Source organism: Cryptomeria japonica, chromosome 6 (assembly GCF_030272615.1).
Source record: "Cryptomeria japonica chromosome 6, Sugi_1.0, whole genome shotgun sequence".
NCBI classification, from domain to species: Eukaryota; Viridiplantae; Streptophyta; class Pinopsida; order Cupressales; family Cupressaceae; genus Cryptomeria; species Cryptomeria japonica.
In genome coordinates, this window is record NC_081410.1 from 247,545,948 (window position 1) to 247,561,002 (window position 15,055).

At 37.5% G+C, this 15,055-nt stretch overlaps 3 protein-coding genes across 3 annotated transcripts; all 3 read right to left on the reverse strand.

The window, feature by feature from the left end:
* Window positions 1-9,308: 9,308 nt before the first annotated feature.
* LOC131079745 (uncharacterized) lies at window positions 9,309-9,875 on the reverse strand. Its single transcript, XM_058017777.2, has one exon. It carries the CDS (start codon window positions 9,873-9,875, stop codon window positions 9,309-9,311), a length of 567 nt encoding a protein of 188 aa, XP_057873760.2.
* Window positions 9,876-11,165: 1,290 nt separating this feature from the next.
* LOC131079746 (uncharacterized) lies at window positions 11,166-11,582 on the reverse strand. Its single transcript, XM_058017778.1, has one exon. The coding sequence runs from the start codon at window positions 11,580-11,582 to the stop codon at window positions 11,166-11,168; it is 417 nt and encodes a 138-aa protein (XP_057873761.1).
* A 911-nt stretch (window positions 11,583-12,493) lies between these two features.
* LOC131079747 (uncharacterized) lies at window positions 12,494-13,405 on the reverse strand. Its single transcript, XM_058017779.2, has one exon. The coding sequence runs from the start codon at window positions 13,403-13,405 to the stop codon at window positions 12,494-12,496; it is 912 nt and encodes a 303-aa protein (XP_057873762.2).
* Window positions 13,406-15,055: the final 1,650 nt, after the last annotated feature.

Consider the following 15,055-nt stretch of genomic DNA (forward strand, 5'->3'; position numbering starts at 1 on the left):
ATCATAAAATTCAAAATTTCAGTTTCCCTCTCTTTTTCAAAATTCAAATTTTGCATTTTTCGACAATCTTGATAGGGTTCAATTTTGAGATTACAACTTTAATTTGGCCTATCTACAGATCGTAAAATCACTCAATTTTTTCAGATTAGCTCTAAAATCATCATACCTTTCATCCCTGCAAATTTTGAAAAAAGTTGCAGGGACCGTGTTGCACTCCGGGCGCCACGGTCCCAGACATTTTTTCCGAAATTTCGGGAGACTGTTGTGATTGCATTTAACAGCTTAAATCCAAAAAATTGGTTGATCTTACTGAAAATTGCTACCTCTAAATTCAAAATTTTCTCTCCTTCTCTAGTGCATGAGTTTTACAACAATAAGCCCTACTTACACTATTCCCGTTAGACGAAGCCGTAGAATTAAGTCTTTCCGAGGTTTAACTACTGAGGAGATGGAACCTAATTTGAATGGCCTTTTTAACGAGGACATGGGTAATTCCTCTAATCCTCCTAATGATGAAGAAGCTCTCCATGAGGTTTCTGAAGAACAACTTTCGAAATTGGATAACCAATTTGACGATTTTCAACAATGGATGTCTCAAGAATACCCTGATAGTCAAGCTCTTCCTTTAATTGAGGGTCTAAAACGTATGCTTCAAAGTGATAAGAATGGAATTGATATTTTGCGTGGTATTGCACACATTGTCGATTCAAATGTGATGCCTATGAAGAGTTGTGCCGAAACCTTAGGTTATACACAACCTCCCACACAAGACAATCATTCTATTCCTTTGACGACTTCTATTGCTAGCATACCTACTTTTACATCAAACATAATGGCTACCTCTATACAAGACATTCCTCCTGTGATCACCAGTCATGGGGGCAACCCTTCTTCTTCAATTAACCCTATTCCTTCATTCAATCCGACTTCTTCATTCATTCCTCCAATGAGTGTGTCTATTATATCATCACAAATGAACATGACGCAAGGGGGCAATTCATTTAATCATTCTATTCCTCCTTGTAGTGTTCCTCCTGTCCAATCATCTCCTATGACTAATTATCATAGGGTCCCACCACCTTACTCTCTACCTTCTTTCAATAACATAACACCTCCATCTCAATCTAACACATCCAATATGAACTCTTCGACTGAAGCGACCATTAACAATCTTGCACAAACTGTCTCTTCTTTACAGCAACAAATTGCCTCTATGAATCAATCTAAGTTTAGTGTGCCCACATTTGATGTTGCGAGCCCACTTTCTCTTGACATTGTTCGAGCTATTCCTCCTAAACATGTTGAAATCCCGCATTTGGAACTTTATAATGGTAAAGGAGATCCTCTAACACATGTTAAGACTTTTCAAACAATATGTACCGATTTTGCTTATGACCAAAGGTTGCTTGCAAAACTGTTTACGAGAACATTAAGAGACAAAGCCCTACAATGGTATTGCTCGTTGCCTTCTTATTCTATTACTTCTTTAGAACAACTTGCAAATGCTTTCATTCAACAATTTCAAAACAATATAAGTCCTAAAGTTACTTTGATTGATTTAATGCATTGTAAACAAGGTGTTAAAGAAAAAGTGACTGATTTCATTGGTAGATATAAGCATTTGTATGCTCAAATTTCTTTTCCAGTGCCTGAAAATGATATTCAAAGAATCTTTATTTCTAATTTACAAAAAGATATTTGAGATAAACTTCTGTTTTCTGAGTTTACTTCTTTCCACCAGTTGTCTGTAACTCTTCACAATTATCAACTGACTGTGAGTCAAATGGAACAATCACATCCTATGGCTCCGAGTGATAAGGGTGATAGCAGTCAACAACCATTTGGGAAGTTTAAACCGAACAGAGATTCCATCAAATTCAATGAAAACATCATCAACAACAATGTGAATGCAGCATCAAGTGTGCCTCCTATTTCTAAATTTTTCAAGAGAGAAAGAAAGTATACTCCTTTGAATGAATCATTGCATAGTATTATGAATAAGTTATTGGAACAAAATGTGCTTACTCTTCCTCCTATAAGACAAATTGATCCTGCAAAGATTACTTCACCTTATTTTGATAACAAAGCCTTTTGTCAATTTCATCGTCAGCCTGGGCATGATACTGAAAAATGTTTTTCTTTAAAGGGTAAAATTCAAGATTTGATTGATAATAATACTATCTCTGTTTCTGGAGTGAATGATAAAGGCAACACATCTGTAGCTCCTCCTAATCAAAATCTTCAGATTTTCACTGATCCATTGCCTTCTCATACCTATAATGCGATTGAGACTAATGATTCCTCTCTCTCATCTGATGGTCTTGTGTCTATGACTCCGAATGTGATTAACTTTGTAGAGCAGCAAGAAATCCCTGAAGAACCTTCCATCACATTTGATTCTAGCGAAACCATTAGGGCACCTGATGGTCCTTTATACATAGTTGAAAAAGTTAAGAATACACCTTGCCGTGGAGTGCTTATTGATCCTTCATGCATGGTTAATGTTATTACTGAAGAATTTCTTTTTACTTTGCAATTGAATCAAGTGATCTATGACAAAACAGATGTGATTGTGAAATTATTTGATGCATTTTCTTCTCCTGCAATTGGTTCTATTACATTGCCTATTGAGGTCCATAACAAATCTCTTGATGTGAACTTTGCTATTATTCCATCTTCCGAACAATTTCGTGTGAAGCTTGGCTATCCTTGGCTATCTTCCATGAAAGCTGTTGCTTCTCCTATTCATAAGTGTTTGAAATTTCCCCACAATGGTGAAGTTGTTACTGTCAATCATAGTCTCTTTAAACCAGCTGAAAGAAACCCTAGTGTTCCTCTTGATTACTTTTGGCCTAAACAATTCCAATCTCTTCCTCCACGAAGTGATCATCTTTTCAAATCTTATCAAAAGTGGAAAACAGATATGATCCTATCTCTAAGTGAACCTAGAACACCTAAACTTGACATTCCTATCATTCTTGAGAAGGAAGTTCTTCCTTTGAAAGATAAAACTAATGTCTTTCCTCAAGAAGATTCCCAACCCATCCCTATGGATGTGACTATGTCTATACCTAATAAACTTCCTAAGAGTAGACCTATACCTCCTCGTCATGATGGACTTGGTCTTCTCCCTAAACCAAATATTCCTCCTTTATATGGAGCAGTTCCTCCTCCTTCTTTTTATAGAGAGAAGAGACCTTCTTCTTCTCCTATTATCCAGCCTAAGAGATCACAACCTAAACACCCAAGTGCTAAGGATGAGAACATTCCTCCTCCTCAGTCTTCGCAACTTCCTACTAAGACTAGACGAAATCGTTCTGCACGTGAACGCCGGCGAAAGCGTCGTCTTAGAGCTCAAACTTTGCAATCTCCAAAAACACCTTCAACAAGCATTATTCCATTTTCTCCTCAGCCGGACATTGAGCCTAAATCTCCTAAACATAAGATGCATGATGGTCTTGATCCTGTGTGAGTTAAAGATCCTATTTTTATAAATCTTGATGATGATATAGATGAAAATGTTACTCCTCTTGCTTCTGATAGTGAATATGAACTTGTTGATGTTGATAACCATTTATCTAACGAATTTTCTAAAGCACTTATCCTAGCTCCTAGACAAGAACAATGTGGCTCGGAACATGAACATAGCCCTTGTTTGGATCTTGTGATAGCTCCATCTGCTGTGTTGGATGTTCCTCCTCTAGCGTGTTCCCTGCCTTCCCGAAACATTGATCAGCAAGATCGGGGGGTAGATGACGTGCTAGACTAGTTACATTAGCATAGTAGACTCTCTCCCCCTCTCTTTTGTTACTTCTTCTATATGTTATTCTCATTCTTCTATTTGTTGTCCTTGGTATTGTCTACTTGAGGACGATGCAAAGCATTGAGATCTCTCGATCTCTCTCATGTTGACTCAAAAGACACATGTGTTCCCTTCTTCTAGGTGACCTTCCTTGATTGGGGAATGAAGAACAATTATGCATACATACATATGATATATATACATGAATTATCATACAGCATACTGACCCCGAGGAAAGCGAAGTCACCTCGTGCTTTGTGTTTTGTGTCTATTATCCTTGGGTTTATCTCACACTTGGGGGCTAAATCCTTGCGATAACGTGCTCCTTTCTCATTTCTTATATGTATCACTACGTTAAAACAATCACCCCCGGTGAGGCGTGTGCGATCGCTTTAACGTAGGGGGACATACATCCCATTCATATCTTTTCAAGATACTTGAAAATTTCTTGGTAAATTTAACCTTGCCTTGAAAATTTTTGATATCTTTCTTGCATGACTCATAGTGAGGGAACCTTACTACTGACAGTCATGGTTCTTCCTCGTGATCTTCCCTTTTACTTTGTCAATCGAAGTTGTAAGATCCTTAGTCCACTGGGGGCTCGGTGTATCTTGCCTCCTTGACGTGGTGAAAGTCTTTCAATGTTGTTCCTTGTACTTTACCGGAAGTATGAGCATACATACTCCCGCTAAAGTGGGGGCTAAATGTAGCATCCTAAAATTGCGACACTTGCAATTTCGACTGCATTTCGGTCTTCACGATGGCGACGCAACACGCAACCTGAATGGAGACCCTGAAACTTGCTCACGACACTGAAAACTGCATTTTTCAAGCACCCTGGCCTGAACCTCCTTGCACCCTGCTGTCCCGGGAGGTGGGACCAGAGCGCCCAGCGCCCTGGTCCCTCAGGACCAGGGCGCCCAGCACCCTGGTCCCTGGTTCCTATTTTGGGCCCGGTCTCCTAAGGGGCTCGAGTCTTTTTGTTTGCAATTTGGAAATTACATTTCCTGGTCGGCCTAAGGTCGGGAAAATCAGTCTATCAGCCCTAAATGACAAGTATATAAACTACATTTTTCTCTCTCATTTGAGATATGAAGAGGATATGTGTACAAGGCATGGAAATTATACTCAAGCATTCAAGCATTCAAGCATTCCTTCAAGCAATTGATCATCTCAAGTCTCCATTCAAGGCTAAGTGTTTCATTCAAGACAAGGATTCAACCATTGAAGAGGAGATCACATACTACATGCTACAACATACAACATACAACATACAACATACAACATACAACATACAACATCTAAACCTTCGCACATAAGGATACAAACATCCTTAGAACAAGGTATTAGTACTTGTTTTACAGTCATTTACATTTACAGCTCTTGCTCATTTCTTGGTTAATTCCAAAACCGGGGTTTGACCTAAAGGCAAACCCCCAATCCCTAACCCCCCAATCGTCTTCGCTTTTCTGTGTGTAGGTTGCAGGTACGCGGCCGAAATTGAAGATCTGGAATCCTTGTGCAGAGACGAACAGATCCCCCTTCGTTTCGCGGATTTTTCGGAGGACCATGGCGCCGGGCGCCATCATCCTGACAAATTTTGCTCAAATTTGCAGGACAGCGCCGTATCGACATTTTACTGCTAATTCCAGGTCCGCAGCTTCATCCTATAACCCGAACTCAGTTTATAAGCAAATCTTTATGACTTTCTATGCATGCTTAGCTTAATTTCCTTAACAACATTCTTTACAAAAGAGGGTAGCCTTGCTTTCCTAACCCTTGAAATTCATTTAGCATCCAATCTTGCATTGTGTGGGATTGGATCTTATGAGTTTCAACCCCTCTTTTGAATGTAAAGTCTCTCCCCTAAGTGAAAAACCATCGAATCCTAGCGAACCTCCCTTCTCTCTCCTCGGAGTCGGAAGAGGGGAGAACAACTAGGGTTCGATCGTGATTTTTCCGCTTTACAATATGCATGACAAGATAACACTTATTCCAATGAATGCATTACAATTACAGCTAATGTGTTACATTTATAGCGATTGCGTAACAGTTGGCATGAATGCGTGAAGAAATTCACCTATATGTAAAAAGACAGTCTATTGCGTAACACTTTTGACTAATGTGTAACATTTATATTATTGCGTAGCAATTAAGACTTAGGCGTAACAATAGAGACGAATGCATAAAAATCGATGTGTGATGCTTAAAATTGAGAGATCTAGAAAAATTTGGAAAAAATGACAAAAACAGGCAAAACATTGAGCAAAATTTTGGAAACTTACCATGCCGCCTATCCCAAGTGGTCTCTGATATGAACATACTCACTCGGACAAGTGGTGTCATGCCCTAATGCCAACCATGATGATCAAACAGTCGCGGGAAAGCACTAAAATCACAATGAACTCCAAGAACTCAAAACAATGCAAATGAGCAAATGAAAGGTCAAAATCACTATTTATAGCTCAAATTAGGGTTTTTACCACTCTGACAGTCGTGGTCCCCCTGAATTTCAAAACACTTGTAGGCTAGTCAAACGGACTCAAAATCGCACGAAACTTCACACGATTGCTCACCAACATGGTATCGAAAAAATGGTCTCAATTTTGGAGTTTTTCGACCACTTTTCCTGAGGGGGCATATTTACACCCTAAGAGTCACTGGGACATACTAGGGCAGAATTTTGTGTTTTCTTTGAAACAACATCATTTCGACATTGTCTCAAAGAGCAGCAAATGTAGACACCTAAAAATGTCTCATTAATTGCATACTAATTATTCCTCTAATTGATTAAATAATTCTTTAGTTATTTAAATAATCTAATTAATCTTATTCTTCTAAATTCATATTTCTTCATCATCTTACTAATTATTTCTATTTCTATCATAATCAATTAATCATTTAACCCTTTTCTAAATATTAATTAAATATTAATTATTTAATTAATTATGATTTTAATCCTTTAAATTAAATAATCGTTATTATTTAATTAAATTCAATTTCTAAATAATTAAATAGTTTCTTTAAATTATTTAATTAGCTAATTAATTCTTCTAATTCCAATTCCAAATCCCCAAATTCTAATTTCATTTAATATCATATTCTTCTAATTTAATTAATTCTTCTAATTCAAAATTCAAATTCATATTCTTCTAATTTCAAATATGTATGCATGATTTCAAAAACCAAATCGAAAATAAAAGTCAAAGTTCTAAATATATTCAAATAACAAATTGAATTAGAATAAATTCAATATTTGAATTAAATATCATGCAAAGATCAAATTGAAAATCAAAGTCAAAGTGCAAGTACATGCTAAATTAATTAATTCAATTAATTAATTAATTAAATTATTATCTTTCCAATCTCTATTTTTATCTTCCACTTTGCTTTTTTCCAAAAAGCTTTCAAGCAGTCATCAATCAATTAATTATTCAATCTATTTTAATTAATTATTTCAATTAATTGATTAATTACATCATTCTTCAATTATCCTCCAATCATTCTTTTTCATCTTTCAATCAACTTTTTTCTCAATCAATTAACTCAATTATATATTCAATCTATTCAGTTCCACCTCCAAATCAGTAGTTCAACTATCAATCAGCATGTGATCTCACCTGAGTTCCACCTCCAAATCAGTAGTTCAACTATCAATCAACATGTGATCTCACCTGAGTTCCAGCTCTTAATCATTTTGTTCCACCTCTCAATCAATCTCACCCAAAAATCTATAAATTCAGCATTCAATCTCCATTTTCAACAATCACGAACTTCAAATCTTTGTGTCAATTGCAAGTTACCAACGCAATATCTGAGAGCCACCATACCACAAAGAAGAGAAGAACAATGGAAGCCATGATGCACAATAGGAAGTTTTATATTGTTTGATTTGATTCAATTATGCATCTATTTCATTGGTTTATGTTTTGAATTGTTGAATAGCTATGGAATTCGTGATTTTCCTTATTTCCTATTTAACAATGATGAATTTAAGCATATATAGAAACAATGGATTCTTTCAAAGAGAAAAATGATACATTGCGGGACAACAGGACGTCTGTTGATGATGAGCAAGGTTTTTCCCCAGGGGAGAGCACTCCAATTCAGAGAGGTGATGCAGGGCAACGAGGGATGAGAAATATAGTTCTCCTTGCTATCTTGTGGGAGTGAAACTTTTTTTTTTTAATCGATAAGTGCTATCATTTATGGGGATAGCTCCCTATATTACTTGAAAGTTTTTGAGATTACATTGAATTTGAATTTCATGAGCCCAATAAACCAAATACATCTTTCCTACTACATTTATAATATACTTTGCATAATAGACACATATGGTTATTCCTCCTACAGCAGCCTTAAGTTTCCACAAAAAGACCTACACAACCCCGGGGTTACACCTGTCCCTCTATAGCTTTATAAATCATAGTAGCATACTCACCAATCGTAATTGCATTACGGGTGGAGTTCTCCAGAAGCCACCAATCATCTGACTTGATTATCCTATGGAATGGTTCCATGTTTCCATTGAAGACTGTGCATCTAAATATTTCCCATGCCTCATCCCCAAATGTCTTCAATCTCTCCCGCTCTACCCTCCACACTTCTCTGTGGGCCAAATCGTGAGCCTCCTCACTATTCTCAGAAGCCTCCTCTCCTCCTTCACTACTCTCGATGTCTTCTCCTTTCTCAGTATCGTCACCTTCTCTCTCTTCATCTTCCTCTGAGTCCAAACGAAGGTAATTTTCGAATTGAAAGTAAACCTTCAGTATACTAACTCTGACATCTTCCTCAAGCCCAGAATGGCTTCTGCAACCATGTCTGTGATTAAGGGTTTTATGAAACCTGCTTATAATTTGACCACTCGCTCCTTCATTTCAATGATGTCTGCCAATGGAAGGAGAATAGCTTCCAGCACCAAAGCATCACACCAGTGTCTGTCAGTATTTAAGGTAATGCCCACAAGCCCCAAAACAGAATCATAAACATATTCTTCATAACTGAACAAATTTCTCAACTGTGTGATCAATGCATTTTCACAATTAACATAGCTGATCCTTCTAAAATAAGCCATGGTCAGCACTAATCCTACTAATCTCCCCTGAGTCTCACACAAGAAACAACTTATCAAAAAAATCCTTCACATTCGCCTTAAGAAGATGAAGACTAGATTGGCAATTTCAATCTTTGTCCTAATCCTGCTAAAATCTTTCTCTCTGATATCAAATCTTTGTCGGAGTGTTCCTTTTTTAACTAGCAGAGCTACACGGGAACCATGTGACCCAACCATCAATCCCTTCCTAAAGCCCTCGATTTCAAGTTTCACCTAATTTTGGTACCCGAGCAGTATCTTTTTCACATGTCTCTGCATTTAGTCTTTGTCTATCAGCTATCATTGAGAAATGTTCTCAGATGTGACAAGCCTTGAATACTATGTGCTATCGCAGCATAATTGAGTCCTTAACGCTTCTCCTCGATGCACCCTGCTTACCTCAGAAAATCTCTGTCAACCGATTCCAGTTTTAGGAAATCTGACTTTGTCTGCAGCAAGGATCTCTACCAATCCATCCGGTAGCTCCTCCTTTTCTGTCAACTGAATCGGGCCATCAAAGTTGATACCGCAGTTAGCCAGCCAACCCACCGCCAAGTTTCCCTCTCGATAGATGTGTTTAAGGGTGAGATTATTAAATCTGTCGCATAATCTTTGGATTTTGGGACGAACCGCCTCCAATTTCCAATTTTCAAAAGTTTGTTTTGAAATCCCATTCAAGATAATTTGTGAGTCTCCCTCAACTTCAACATCCTGGATGCCACGGGCCACACACCACTCCAACCCAGCTAACAACCCCGCCATTTCTGCCATGTTGTTTGTATTGATTCCTAATGGACCGTAATTTGCCCCAACAAGGTTGCCAAATTCGTTCCTTATAATGGCACCAAATCCAGATTTTCCTGGATTACCTCGACTAGCTCCATCAAAATTAATCTTGAAGTTTCTTGTCTTTGGAGGAGTCCATACTACACTGGCTCTGTTCTGCTTCTTATCCATTAGCTTGTATCCACTAATTTTCATTAAGTTTCAATGTCTTTCCATCTCTTTGTCCCAAGAAGAATACGAATAATACTTTCTACCCACTACTTTCACATTGATGACTTCTTCAATGACTCCTTTTATTTTAGGAATTAGCGTATCATAAGATAGAGCTTCCTCATTAAAAACTCTTCTATTTCTTTCCTTCCATATATCCCAAACAAGCAGCGCTGGACTCACCACCCACATAATGCTCCATTTTGATTTATTTATACTGGAAGGCCACGATAATAAAAAAAAAATTAATGTTAGATTTCTCACCGACCCCAGCTGCAAATTGCCCAATAGCCAATCCCAAACTTTTTTAGAGTACGAACACCAGAATAAGAGATGATCCACTATCTCTTCATTTTCCTTGCATAAGAGGCATACGCTCGAACCAACAATTCCAATAGTTCTCAACCTGTCCCCTGTTAAGATGCGACCGTGCAAAGTTGTCCAAAGGAATGCCCCTGCCTTGGGCTATACCATTTTATGCCAACACAACACCAAGGGCCACTCCACATTCCATATTCTACTCCTAAGGATCTCGTATCCCAAATTGACCTTATATTTACCAATTTTAGAGACACTCCATAATAACTAGTCCACTTCATTGAGATAGATGATTTTTTTTTCCTGTTTAGAATGTCCTTTAACTGCATATTCTTTTCCATCTTCCATTCACCAACTAGTTTCCATTCAATCCACTTTGATTCCTTCTGCCCTTCCAAAATATAATCCACCACATAAGGGCCTACCACTGCTTCCACTTCATTAATCCATACCATGTCGTCTATTTCTTCAGCTAAAGAAATGTCCCCATTCCTGGGTCTCTCCAAAAAATTTCTTTCCCACCATTACGTATTTTCCATGTCAGATGCTCTGTTAATATACTTCTACTTTCCCAAATATGTTTCCAAATTGGAGAGCCCTTAATTGAGTTAGCCATTGTAAAAATCCTTTCTTCTTCAATTGAATCCAGATACTTAGTTGCCATAATCTTACACCAGGATTTATGAGGTTGAGCATACATTTTCCATGCTAATTTAGCCCCTAAAGCCAGATTGTGCAAGGCCATTTTTCTTAGACCCACTCCTCCCTCCAATTTTATTAAGCAGGTTGTATCCCAATTGATGAGCAGAATTTTCTTCTTCTCCTGAGATCCTTCCCACAAATTTTTTTTAACAGACTGTCTAACTCTTTGGTTGCTTTAAATGATAGTCTAAAACATGACATTTGATAAATGGGAATTGCTAAAAGAACAGATTTAATCATCTGTATTCTACCTGCCTAAGTTAACCACTTGTTCTTCCAAGAAGAGGCCTTTACTTGACATTTGTTGATCACATCCTCCCACATTCTGTTCTGATGTTTACCCGGATCTAACTGAACCCCTAAGTACTTCAGAGGAAAATTGCCCTGTGGATAACACATGATTTCCCCAATTTTACGCTGCATTCTCACATTAGTGTTGAGGAAATATATCATTGATTTCTCCTTGTTCATACTCTGCCCTGAACCTTTTTCATAATCATTCAAAAGCATCTTAATTACTATAGCTTCCTTCTCAGTGGCTTCCCCAAAATGAATTGTATCATCAGCAAATTGGGAGTGGGAGATAGGATCAATACTATTGTGAATGAGTGCACCTTTCCACAATCTCATTTTTACTAGACTCTTGATATTTCTACCCAAAATCTCAGCCATTAATACAAACAAAAAAGGAGACAATGGATCACCTTGTCTAAGACCTTTAGAAGCTTGAAAAAAACCTACTGTAGATCCATTTACAATGATGGAGTATGATACTAAGGAGACACAATGTTTTATACAATTTATCCTATTAGAATCAAAACCAAATCTTTCGAGAACTGAAAGAGGAAGAACCAATTTACCCAATCGTATGCCTTACTAACATCTAGCTTAACCATCATCCCCTGATTCTTGCTCCTTTTCATCGAGTGCAAAGTTTCAGCAACAGTGATTATGTTGTCCGCAATTTCTCTCCTAGGAGTAAAACCATGTTGTTCTGGTGATACTAGTTTGTCCAAGACCATCTTCAATCTATTAACCATGACTTTAGACATGATTTTATATATTGAATTACATAGAGATATTGGCCTATAATCTGCAATACACAGACAACTTTGCTTTTTGGGGATCAGGGCTATAAGAGTATTATTTATTTCTCTAACAAATTTGCCTTTCCTTCTAAATTCCTCCACCACCATCCAAATATCCTCTCCCATAAAATTCCAGCACCTCTGATACACCTCCATTGTCATCCCATTTGGGCCTGGAGCTTTGTACAAATACAGCTCAAATGTTGCCTTTTTAACTTCATCTTTTGTAATTGAGACCATAAGAGCAATGTTATCCTCCTCCAAAATCTGTTTTTCAATGATGTCCAAAAGATAATCAACTGATTCATTTCTCTCCCCTTCCGAAGTTCCCAAGATGTCTTCAAAATATTTGACTGCTATGTTCTCCAACTCTTCAGCTCTACCAACCATTTTGCCTGAGGAAGCTTTCAACTGATTAATTCTATTTTTATTCCTTTTTGCTTTAAAAGAGGCATGAAAGAATTTAGAATTTGAATCCCATGCTTCTATCCATAATTATCTAGATTTGTCCCTCCAAAACATTTCTTCTCTCAGGAGAATTTGTGCGAGTTTTTCTTTAAGGGAATTCTCAGCATGGAACTCTTCATTCGTCATCCCCTTCTCGATCACCAAGTTATTGATCCTATTTAGTTCCTCTTCCACCCTGATTTTTTCTGCAAAAATGTTCTTGAAGGATACCACATTCCATGTTTTAATTTTGTTTTTGAGGTATTTCAACTTTTGGACAAAACAATGACTTGGAGTGCCTTTAATGTCTGAACATTCTTTCCACCACTTTTCAATGTTTTCTTCAAAGTTTGGATCTCTCCACCACATACTCAAAAACTTAAAATTTCCTTTCACCTTTATCAATGGTATTGTGCAATTTAACTGAATCGAATAGTGGTCAGAAAGTGTTATGGGGTGGATAATTGATTCCAAATCAAACTTATCACTTAACCAAAATGAACCTGCAAATATTCTGTCCAATCTCTCAGAAATTCTGCAAAAATTTGCCCTCCTATTGGTCCAAGTAAATTTTCCAGATTTAGGGACAACATCAAAGAGGTTATTGTCTGCTGCAAAATCTCTGAAATCTTCCATCACTTGGGCATTCATTCTTAAACCTCCAAATTTTTCATCATTTTTGAGTATTGTATTGAAATCTCCCACCATAATTGCTTTCTGTGACTCTACCATTTTGATCTGATCTGTAATTTCTTTCCAAAACCTTTTCTTTTCTTCTGTCTTTGCAGGTCCATAAACATTGATTAGGGAGAATTCCAAATCTTCCTGTAATATTCTTACTTTATAGTGCATCCAATAATCTTTCTTATTGATCAAGTCTACTGCCACTTTATCTGGATTCCAAAGAACCGCCAATCCACCCATGGAACCTTTCACCTCTTGATAAACACCATCCCACATCCTACTTAAAGATTTGAAAAAGGAGGCTTTTTCTTCATTAAGCTTGGTCTCTTGCAACAAAATGATATCTCCTGAAAATCTTTGAAAATCCCTCTTGACCGAGCGTTTTTTGTTAGGGGCCGATAGGCCCCTGACATTCCATGTTGTTATTTTCATTGATTTCCAAGGGAGATTCCTCCTCCCTTGGTTTTCTTTATGTAATCCAACACACCAATTATACCCTTCTCATTGGCTCTATCCTCTCTCTTCTATTTGTTGCTTCTTCTGCCCCTAACTCCTTTTGTTTTCCCCAACAATACATTAGCTAATTGACTAATGCTTCTAGGATCAATATTCTCCAATTCGTCAATTTGATATATTTCATCATCTTAACCCCTTTCATATTTGAATTCAGTATCTGACAACCCTTTCACTATTACGCTTGAATCTCTGAGCACCTCCTCTGTATTAATTCTACTTCCCTTAAAATTTCCTTCACTGGTTCCAGCATTGAGATTCTTTTGATTTATCTCACCATCTTCCAATGCTTCCTCCTCCATGATTTCCTTCCTGTTTTCTGAGACATCAACGGTTTCCTTCTGCGATGTAACCATTTTTGTTCTTTCTTTCTCAAGAGACTGTTCATCTTTCGCATTTTGAATCTTATCTTGAAATTCAATCGTTTTCTTTTTTTCCTCTGATCTTTTCCTCCAAATCTGTACTGGTTTTCTAAATGTCTTGTTTGCCTTTCTGATGAAGATCTTACAATCCTGTTCTCCATGGAGTTTACTTCCACATCTAGGGCATCTTGGAATTTCTTTATCAATCTCCACTTTTTGAGACCATTCCCCATGATCCGATACCAAGGTAATTTGCTTGGGAATTCTTTTGACTGCTGCTATTCTTAACCAAGCACATTTCCATATATCTTCTTTATCGTCGTAGTCTATTTCTAGCAATGTGCCCAATGTTCTACCAATTTTCTCCCATAGATCCTCACTCCAGTATTCTATCGGGAGGTTATATAAGTGAATCCAAACCGGCTCAGAATAAACTACCAAAGGAGTAGGGTCAAAATGAGGCATCCATGGTTGGATGTATACAGCATGCGACTTGATGAACCAGTTTCTGTCGGTGAGTGCTCTATTTCTCTCCTCCTTCTCTTCAAACAAAACTACAAAAAAGCCTTTGGCGATGAATTTGGTTACAGTTCTTTTCCCCCAATTGCATTCGACCCAGTTTCTTATTTCCTTTCTTGGCCAGTTCAGTCCTATAATTTTGGCTATAACTATGTAATCCTCCCAAAACACCAAGTCCTCCTTCAATTCTTTAGTGAAGTCTAGTCGCACATCCTCTACGTGCCCTCCCTTTCCACCATTAAAAGGTAACAACATTGCAGAGCAAGTTTTTTGTTTCTGGGATACTTGTCTTTGTTTGTGGGAGTGAAACTTAAAAGATAATACAACTTTTAAATTTTAATTTTTTCAAGGGTGGTCGAGGGTGATTTATTGTGTGCCATGTTAGCAATCGAAGGACAATCAAGAGGTGATTTCAACCGTTCATCCATGCAATCAATAGTTGAATTCAAATTTTGGAGCCACCAACCCAGGACGCATGCACGTAGGAATTAATTGTGATCAATGTATGTGCCATAAAAGTGAAAAATTGAAG

Coding starts and splice junctions, on each gene's coding strand:
- LOC131079747 (XM_058017779.2), bottom strand. CDS start 13,405: ATGTGGGATGGTGTTTATCAAGAGGTGAAAGGTTCCATGGGTGGATTG.
- LOC131079746 (XM_058017778.1), bottom strand. CDS start 11,582: ATGGCTGAGATTTTGGGTAGAAATATCAAGAGTCTAGTAAAAATGAGA.
- LOC131079745 (XM_058017777.2), bottom strand. CDS start 9,875: ATGAAAATTAGTGGATACAAGCTAATGGATAAGAAGCAGAACAGAGCC.